The 10,181-nt window shown below is 44.0% G+C and overlaps 1 protein-coding gene across 1 annotated transcript; it reads left to right on the top strand.

Annotated features, from left to right (window-relative positions):
• The first annotated feature begins 1,930 nt into the window (after window positions 1-1,930).
• Window positions 1,931-7,322, top strand: bsh (brain-specific homeobox). Its single transcript, XM_018508311.1, has 3 exons — window positions 1,931-2,426; window positions 3,338-3,572; window positions 6,524-7,322. Exons 1-3 carry the CDS (start codon window positions 2,079-2,081, stop codon window positions 6,964-6,966), a joined length of 1,026 nt encoding a protein of 341 aa, XP_018363813.1. The 5' UTR covers window positions 1,931-2,078; the 3' UTR covers window positions 6,967-7,322.
• Window positions 7,323-10,181: the final 2,859 nt, after the last annotated feature.

Here is a 10,181-nt window from a genome sequence, read left to right as displayed (position 1 = left end):
CTCTCTCTCTCTCTCTCTCTCTCTCTCTCTCTCTCTCTCTCCTTCTCTCTTGGCGCAAATGCGCGGAGGGTGCGAGGGATGGAGGGCGAGGGTTGCGCGACGCCGAGCGACGCCGGGCGACGCCGAGCGATGTGCAGCGGGCGGACGCACACGGACGGATGGACACGCGCCGGTAACGCAATTACCGTGACGTTAATTTACTCAATAATCGCAGAAGCAACCCCGTCTAAATGTCGGCACGCGTCCCTCGACCCTAATCATAGCCGGCCGTCGCGTCGTCACGCCTGCGGAAAGAGAGATATCGTCGAGATATGCGAAAAGCCGAGATTCGAGAGATTAACGATAATTAAGACCGTTAAAGTGTAAGATATTTCTCTCATCTCTTTCCTTTCTCTCTTTCTCTCTCTCTCTCTCTCTTCTTCTTTTTCTTAAGATATTTATGCTACCTTCATATATGGAAAAAAACGTTACGCTTATCTCACCAAACAATTTTCTAAGCTCAGTCAACGTCCACCTCTAACGTCTAGCTGCTTTTAATTCATTACACATCACACATTTTCGGATCTACTACGTGTTTATCGTTCAGGTACAAAGATAATATATGACATAGTCATCTCGTCAAACGCCACGCGCTTGTACCGCCATTTGGAAAGCGCCCCGTATACACGAGCCGCTAAGTAATTTAATCCCACGTTTCAGCTCGTCCTCTCGTCCAAGATTCGATACACCGATACAGCCTGTCGTTGAGTGGAGTACCGCGCGTCGTACGAGGAACCTGAGACTATGTTTCGATGAGGGATGCGGGAGTTAAACCGAAGCGTTGCGATCGTAACGATGGTATACGCGAGAAAGCGATCGGTTTCGGTCGTCCCCTCGAGTATATATCGACACTTTCGACATGATGGAGCCTTATCTACGAGATAAAGAGACGGAGAGAAATGGTTTTGAAATACTCTTACCCCATCGAGGAATCGTCGCGCGTCGCGCACGTATAACGGATGGCCACGCCGAGCGGGCAAGCCGGGCAAGCGTACTCTTACATATACATGCTTGCACTTTGTATTATTACATCTACGTGCGAGAGTGCGACAGAATGGGGAGAAATCGCGAATGCCGAATACAGAAGGATCGGAGTTCCTCCTGCCCTTCCGCGCGCCCTCCGGCCGCGGCCGCCTCCTCGGCGCGGGACGTACGCCGTTGGATTCACGAATACCCGAGCGCGTGTCCATGGAAACGAGTGGCCGAGACCCGCCCCCGGGATCGTCGCGGAACCAACCCGGGCGACGGTGAGCGTCGCGACGCCGGCCAATGCGGGACGTCAGGCCGGCCTCGAAACTCGGATACATTCGGATCCAAGCGTTACCCTTCCACGGTACGCCAACTGGCAGGAGGGGCCGCCGATCATCGCCGTTGCGGGGGGTTGAACGTTGAATCACCCTGATACGCGCTCACCGATACGCGCCTCGCACGATGTCTCGATCAACGACGGCGAAAGACAGTGAGCGACAGACGGCGTCTCGCGCGATTCATACCTGATCCATGGCACGATCCGCGACCATCATTCGTCAATCACGATTCCGTCGGGGAAGAAACTCGCGGAACGTACGACGTCCGATTAGTTGAAACCAGGTCGGGCTAAAGTGGTCACCGACTTGCCGAGGGTGTCGCCGATCGCGATACGCACTTCGGGAGAAAAGTGATCAGTTTCGAGAGTGAACCGCGAGATTCCATCTTACCGCGGTATCGGAGGTCGAATAAACGTCCAATTACTAGGAGGTTTGGAGCCAGTCCTCTCTCTCTTTCTCTCTCTCTTTATATTGAGAGAGGGGAGTTTAAGAAAAAGAAGAACCGGCATCGGCATTTAAACACCCAAACGCAGTTCGTTGAATCTCTAGCCCTGGCCGTCTCTTTTGGCACGAGAAATTGTGTTCGTGTCTTGGATCGTCGCGGCTGGCAAGGATCTCCCTTCGATTTCGCGACCTTGGCGTCGCGCCAAGACACCCGGGCGAGAATGTAACCGCGACGATCGAGGCATGTACGCGCCGTCGTAGCCGCAACGTTGTGTCGAACGAGAAAAGATGCAGTCGACCTGCCAGCAGCAACAAGCTCAGCCAGGCCAAAACGGAACTTCCGCCAGCAGGACATCGTTCCTCATCGAGGATATCCTTAGCCGCGGCACCGTCACTCCGCATACCCATCATCATCAGCTGCACCATCAGCACTTGACGTCGACCTCCGGCCACGGGCAACACCATCAGTATCAGCAGTTCGCCAGTTTGCTCCCCGGTTATCCCGCGGCACCACCTGCCGCGGCGGCCTTCTTCTTGGGTCCGCTCTTCGGTAGCGCTGGCATGGGGGTCGGTGTGGTGCCAGGGGTCGGGGAACTAGCAGCTCTTAAGCATTGCCGACGACGGAAGGCTCGGACCGTGAGTACATCCTCGATATTCCCTTCTCTCACCCCGTTCACGCGAGCCGACGCGTCTGCATCTAAAGTAGAAATCGAGACGTCGCGCCTACGAAAAGAGCAGTTTGGCTAAAATACCTAAAAATTTATAAGCTAAATACAGATCTAAAAATAATTTTGTTGGATTATTAAAATAATTATATAAAATGTGGCTCAAGCTGGTCGCTAAAATATTAAAACTTTTATCAGTATTGCTCATTATATTTGAGTGTTGTACATAATAATTTTGATAGTCTAACGAGATTATTTTCAAATCTGTATCTAGTTAAATTTTTTAATACTTTAATAAAATCGTTCTTTCCATGCACGAATAACACTTTGCATTCGTAAACTGTAAACGTTAAGTAAATTTTCTACACGAAACAAAAAACAAATTTTTCCAAATTATCTAGAAACTTAGACACCAAAATACAGATTTGAAGATAATTTTGCCGGTCCATCACAATTTTATATAATTCAAGCGTAATGAGCAATAATTCTGCAAAATGTTTTAACATTGTAGCAACCGGCTTGAATAATTATTTTGCTTATAGCATAATTATTTTAATGTGACTCCAATAAAATTATTTTTAGATCTGTATCTAGCTAAATCAGATAGTTTAACGAAACTCTTCTTTACGTATCAAATCGTTGATTTTAAAATCAATCAGAGACAAAACATAAATCAAGCTCGTGTAAATGCTGCATGCACCTATTTACAACATGAGGCATATATCTGACGTCGGATAAACGATTCTTAGTTTGTTAATTTCTTTCCCTTCTTATCGTTCTAGTTAGGTATTTACTTTTTTATTTATACTGTTTTTTTTTCTTTTCCCTCCACTTATCTCTCACGATTGTAGGAGATAAGAGTTTGGTTCCTTACGGCTTCAGGTATTCAGTGATCAGCAGCTGGCAGGTCTAGAAGCGAGGTTCGAGGTACAGAGATATCTTAGCACGCCCGAGAGAGTAGAGCTGGCGGCGGCGTTGCACTTGTCGGAGACCCAAGTGAAAACATGGTTCCAGAATCGACGGATGAAGCACAAGAAGCAGCTGAGGAAGCTGAACACAAGCGGCAGCAACAATTCCAATTCAGGCCAGCAATCGATATCCGTAACGTCGCCCGCTGGTGAGTCAAGTCCACCTCATTCTCCGCGTTCGCCGCTTTTGCTTCGACGGATGGGAAAATGTAAATCGGTCCCGTTGCATTATATGCGGTGCGACGTCACGAGCGTGATTTTCGAGGGAGAGAGAAACGGATCTGGAACGGCTGTAACGAGGCGTTTACGGCGCGCTATTGAACGATAATGCTTAAAGGACATCGCAATCTACGGCATCTACGGAATTTCGCATCGAGTAGCTTCCGCAACGCGTAACTTAATTACCGACAAATTAAATGCGCGTATCGACTTTTCGATAAACAGCTGCGAGCAGTATTCCCGCGCCGCGAGCTAATTAACTTGGATTAATGACGCCGTGTCCTAGATAAGCGGGGAAACTCATGAATGGCTGCGCGCCGTGCCGTTACGATAGAAAAACATTATACGCGTACCTAGATCTAGGCTAAACTTGGATAAGACTGCCATCTTCATAATATAACATTGTTCGTTAAAGATAACCAAAATTTAAGTATGCTCTTTGCATCTTAAGGTGGCCATTTTATCCAATTTTACCCTAAAAAATAGGGGGCGGATTCGCAAGTAGATTCTGGTCAGACGTATAATCTCTTTGGAGCAGGGTATGTTGTGACACGATAATGGCACGTGTATTTGTTTAATAGGCAGCTACGTAAGGATACGCGTATGAAAATGTTCGTAAAGTTAAACAAACTGTTTTCGCAATCGCAAGTCGATACATCGGCACGACGCGGACCGAGATTAATCGGCCATAGTTATCGGTTATCTGGCCGAAGCGGAGAGCGAGGAGGCGCGGGACGACGCGTTATAACGTCGGTTGTCGTTAAATACTTCCCTGTTGTCACGCTAATGGGCGATATCTGTATAATGCAACCAAAATACCGCTGACAATAAATTACGCAAGTTCGGCGTAACTAGCCAGACCGTAACCGTGATTACGTTGCGAGGAACTATAATCATTATAACGGTATCTGCGTAATGGTTTGCATTCCGTCGTAGATATATTACCATAATATCGTTCGCCGGTGACGTCGTATATTTACAGATGCTCATTACATTAATTTCCTAATAGGGAAACTCGCCACGGTGATGTTGCCTCTATTCATTTGTTATTTTCTGCTTTCCGATAACGTGCTGGATGTCACGTTAATTTCCTTGAGGAAAATTTCACGATGGTATCGTCGCCTCGAACAATTTACATATTGTTTTCCGTTTTTGATAACAGGGTGCACATTATATTAATTTCCCAGGCGAGAATTTAACGCATTTACTTCCAATGACTTGCTTAATGTGTTATTTTTCGTTTTCGATAATGTGCTTGGACGTTGCGTTAATTTCCTAGAAAAAAATTGTTGTAATATCTCGTTGCCACGAGCGATTTATGTATTATTTTACGTTTTTAATAAAAAGAGTGTATATTGTTTTAATTTCCTAGATGAAAGTTTGATAGTGTCGCTGCTTCGAACAACTTACATGTTATTCTCCGTTTTCGATAACATAACGTGTGTTATATTAATTTTCTAGTGGAAAATTCATCGCGGTGGCGTCGTTGCTTCAAGCAATTTGCTTCGTTAAAGGGGGACGCGTATTATATTAATTTCCTAGAAGAAAATTCGCCGTGATGCCACTGCCTCGAGCGATTTACATGTTATTTTTCATTTTCGATAACGTGTTGCGCATTATATTAATATCTCTCTTAGAAAAAAATTGATCGCGGTAGTGTCGTTATCTTAAGCGATTTACGCGTTATTTTTCCGTTTTCAATAACATATAAAAGAAATTCTTTTTCGCGAATACGCTCATCGGACCACCCCGGTATTCATGAACGTACGAATATAAAAGCGATCGTTTAACGAGACGGCGGGAGACATTTCGAGCGATTTAAATAGTTTGGTCCATACCGTTCGCATCCTATATGTCAAGTTGTTCGTCTTCGGTAGACAAGATGGCTTCGTTCGGTAGGAAGGGCTAACCGAGTTACGTAGACGTCTCCTTGGCAGCAACCAAGAAGGAGGTATCGAGAGGAGGGTGAGTAGGGTGGAGGGCACACAGAAGACGGAGACGGAGACCGCCTCAACGTCTTTAGACTCGAGCGAGCTACGTAAGGAAGTCTGACGCGCGACGGGGAGATATTCGTTCCCTCCTTCGCCGTCTCGTTTCGACTCCCGCTTACACCCGCTTACGTCTCTCGGCGAGAGAATTGCTCAATTACCCGCTAAGTGCTCGGTCAGACCTATATTCTCGATTGTGCTCGCCGCTAAGGGCTACCGTAGGCCGTAGCGGCGCGTGCCGCGATTCCGACTTTTATTCAAATACAGGGAAACGCAAAAACGAAATTCGTACCTATATTGTCGCGAAAATATTTGAGGCACGATAACGCAGACTGACAATGAAAGCGACCAAGAAAATTCGTTACAACAATTACGTTCCGCTTACAAACGTCGGATACGACCTGTAGGGTTGCTCCGACAATCTCACCGCGATTCGACGGAAATATTAAACCTCCGGAGCTGACTCCAAAATCTGTAATACAGTTGCTGGTTCTGTAAGATTCATTTAATTTATATATGTAAATTAAAAAATATTAATTAATTTCAAGAAAATGAGGACAAATCTGAATACCAAGTATATATTTAGTATCGAACTGCCGATGGTGGTTCCGCCATTTTGACTCGGTTAATCATTTCCCTTTTTTCTTTTTTGCATCAGATGTACAGAATATATCGTCGGCGGTTCTATAAATCGAAATTTGCAGATATGTGACAAAAGAAAACTATAAGAGAATGATTAGATATTGTTGAGAAAGAGTGGATGAGAGAAATTAGAGCCACCGTCAGCTCCGGAGGGATACAATTGAGTGGGTCGAATAGACCCACCACTCACATACCACGTACACACGTGATGTCCGGAGGACTAATCGACGATTGTTTGGTGATGTTGACAGAACGTCCGGTAGACTTTTCGCTGAGCGGCGGGCGCGAGTCGCGCGCGAGCAGTGACGCGCCCGCGGACTCCGACGACGAGGACGATGACGAGATCGACGTGCTGGGTGATGAAACACCGTCGCCGACGCCAACGCCAACGGCGACGCCGACTCCGATGCCGGCGCCGGCGCCGACGCCTACGCCTACGCCTACGCCTACGCCGGCTCCAACGCCGACCTTGACGTCGACGTCGACGGTTTCGACCCCGACGTCGACGCGTACCGGCACTCTGTCATCTCTCTCAAGACGCGGCACGCCACCGAGGATCCTCCACCCGGCGATTCATCCGCACTCGCATTCGCATTCTCACCCGCATCCGCATCCGCATCCGCATCCGCATCCGCTTACGGTCAGCCTTCACCATCAGCACGGCCAGCATTCCGCCCAACGTCAGCATCGCTGAGACGCGTTACGACGTCATCGCTTGTCTTTTATCAGAATCACGGCAGCCACGCGTAGAAAAGAATCGATGATCTTTGTCCGTGGTTACTGGATACCATCCCCGCCGGTATCCCCGCGACGACCGGATCTACCGAGAATTTACCTTAGGCTAAAGCTCGCCGCATAACGGAGAACACGGAATTCGGCAGAGATTGTCTCCGCTCGAAGGACCGAGAGGAGAGAAAGCATCTTCGCGCAAGTTTTTAACCGGTATTTACTTACCTGTCACTGAAATCATTCGCGCTATTCAACGCAGAACGATATCGTTGCTGGAGCGTCGCTGGATTTTTCCCGCTTGCGTAACGTAATAAAGAGAGGAACAAAAAAAAAACGAAAGGAATGGAGTTTTTGCCGGTTCCGAAATCTCTACTTTTTATAGTGAAATACGGTAAATAAATACGATATTTGGTCTGTTGTTACTTTTTATAGTCAACTGTGTAAAAAATAGGCCGTGGTTTTCGTTGAGAATTAAACTGTCATGCTCTGACGTGATGATGTGTACACTTCTGTTTCTCCTTGATTTATCTTTTCCCAGGTAGTTTTCTGAAACTTTGAGTGCGTAATATACTTTTTGGAGGCGAGGAAGAGTGAGAGAGAAAATCAAATGTTTTGTACACCGGAAGGACGCGCGAGTTATGTCCATTTCTACTAATCTAGATTAACTTTAATCTCGGTTTAACTTACTCTTTATCTTTTCCTAATGCCCGTTTCTACCAATGTAGTTTAATTTTAATTTTGAGTTTACTAACTTTTTATCTTTTTTCTAGCTCTAATGCCCAATTTCTTCACCTCTAGATAACTTTATCTAGGAGATTTCTCCCAAATTACAACGAAGATATCTTCTGAATGAAATTATTCCCAACTTATCTGAAAGTGAAGAAATTGGGTATAAAAGAATTAAAGAGTAAATTGAACCGAAATTAAAGTTAATCTACAATCCTATTTAAAATTGTGCCCGTTTCCAGCAATTTAGATAAACTTTTATCTCGTTCCAACTTACCCTTTTCCAAATCTTAGAACTAGAAAAATAAAGAATAAATTAAAGCAAGTTTTAACTTAAGTTAGCAGAAATGGACATTTCTATCAATGTAATTAAATTAATTTAATAAATTAATTTTAATCTCGATGTAACTTATTCTTTATCTTTTTCTAATTTTATTTAAAATGTATTATGCCCGTTTGTGCTCTAATGTAGATAAACTTTAATCTCAGTTCAATTTATTCTTCATCTTTTTCTATATTCAAATAGAATTGGAAAAAGATTAAGAACAAATTGAATCCAAAATTGAAGTTAATCTACACTGATAAGAACGGGGATTGGTAAAAGATAAAGAGTTGGGTGAGTTAAACCGAGATTAAAATTAATTAGTAGAAATAAACATTAGGATGTTGCCTCTCGATAACGACGTTTTACGGGCCGCGTGGCGCGCGTCGACATTGACATTTAATTGCGTCGTGGGTCGCGGCGGACGGCGATCGAGTCTCTTTACGCGATCGTTTTGTTAATGATCGGCGTGACATTTCGGTGCCTATAACTCGGAGACATTTTCGCAAAAATTAATGAGGCATCGAGTCGACAGCGGGAGGGATGGAATAATCGCGAGATCCGCTTCGTTAACGCGTTGACTACCATTACTACAAGTGGACTAGAAATTAGAATTGAGATTGAGATTGAATTTGATCGATCAAAGCAAAGTTTATCAAACATGATAATCGTTTTCTTTCTTCTAATTGATTAACCCATAAATGACATCTGGGTGCGAATTCGTACCAGAAAAATTTTCAACTTGTGCATTTGACAAAATTAGTTTTGCTTTTTGAATGAGTAACATTTTGTTTTTTTGAAAGTTCAATATTACCAATCTCTCGATTGGTTAGAAAATTTTACATTGAAAAACATAGGTTTTTAATTTAGATTTTCAAAAGATATAAAATGTTAAAAACACCTGGTGCGAGAATTTGCACGCAGGTGTCATTTACAGGTGTTTTTTAAGCTCCAAAGGAAGGTGTCCTTTATGGATTAAAATTCAATCTCAATCTTAATCTCATTCAATAAGATGTATCCAATTTGCTGAGAGGACGAATTAATTCGGGAACCTAGTTTTTTTTGCGTAAACGATTATCTAGGATGTTTTTTTATACTCCAATTAAAAAGTACTATTATTAATTGCACATTGCATATTATCAATAATTGTTCTACACTTTATTATAATATTTGAAATTATTATGTACACTCCAGGCCAAAAGTATGAAAGCACTTTTAAAAAAATTGACATTTTTAGGATCACTTATTTGAATATCCATGATGTTTTTTATAATAATTTTTTAAATAACTATTATTTGAAGAATTATTGTTAAAAAGTACATTATTGAATATTTGAATAAATAATTTCAAAAATACTAATTAAAAAAAAATATTTCCAAACCTTTGGCTAGAAGTGTATATATAAATTTATTTAATATTTTCTAAGCAATTGTAAGGAGAAATAAACAAATAGGTATGAATTGTCAATTAGTAGAGAAAACTACTTTGATCGGGCTTTATTTTCTTCTAAGATGTAATTATTTCGGATAACTTTCTCGGATTAGATATGACCCGTAATTACGAGAATCGAACACGAGTTAACTGGTGGATTTCGCGTGATTGCGAAACAATCGCGGGATTTTTGCTACCTGTTGCGATGACATTAGATCGGCAAGATCGGCAAGTGGCTGTTAAGAAAAGAGACGATATTACAGGGAACGGTAGAGATTTTCCAACGAGCGTGCGCGTGTCGGGCGGGCGGTGAGGCGCCTGCGGGGCACGTCGTGCTTCCAGTTGGGGTGAATCCTAATACCTAGATAATAGGAAATAATTGCGAGGGATCAGAGCGAGCGAAGCTACTCTGTCGGCTGTCGGCTGTCGGGCTCGGGGGCAGCGGGATGCGTATAGTCGTATAGTCATATAGTCGTATAGGAAGAGGAAAGGGAGAGAGGGTGGCGCCGCGCCACGTTTCCATCCCTACGTTCCCTCTTCCCGCTCCTCTCCTTCCCTACTTTCCCTTCTCGCCGTCGATTCGCGGGGGTGGAGAAAGAGGACGAAGAGAGGATCGTAATCGTGTTATCGGGACGAAATCACGAGGTACATTCTCGGATATACATCGGGTAGATGGATACGCGGCATTGCGACCGTACGCG

This window comes from Trachymyrmex cornetzi, unplaced genomic scaffold (genome assembly GCF_001594075.2).
Source record: "Trachymyrmex cornetzi isolate Tcor2-1 unplaced genomic scaffold, Tcor1.1 scaffold26, whole genome shotgun sequence".
In the NCBI taxonomy this organism is placed as follows: Eukaryota; Metazoa; Arthropoda; class Insecta; order Hymenoptera; family Formicidae; genus Trachymyrmex; species Trachymyrmex cornetzi.
The sequence above is the reverse complement of the archived record's forward strand: the minus strand, read 5'-3'. Positions and strand labels throughout refer to the sequence as shown.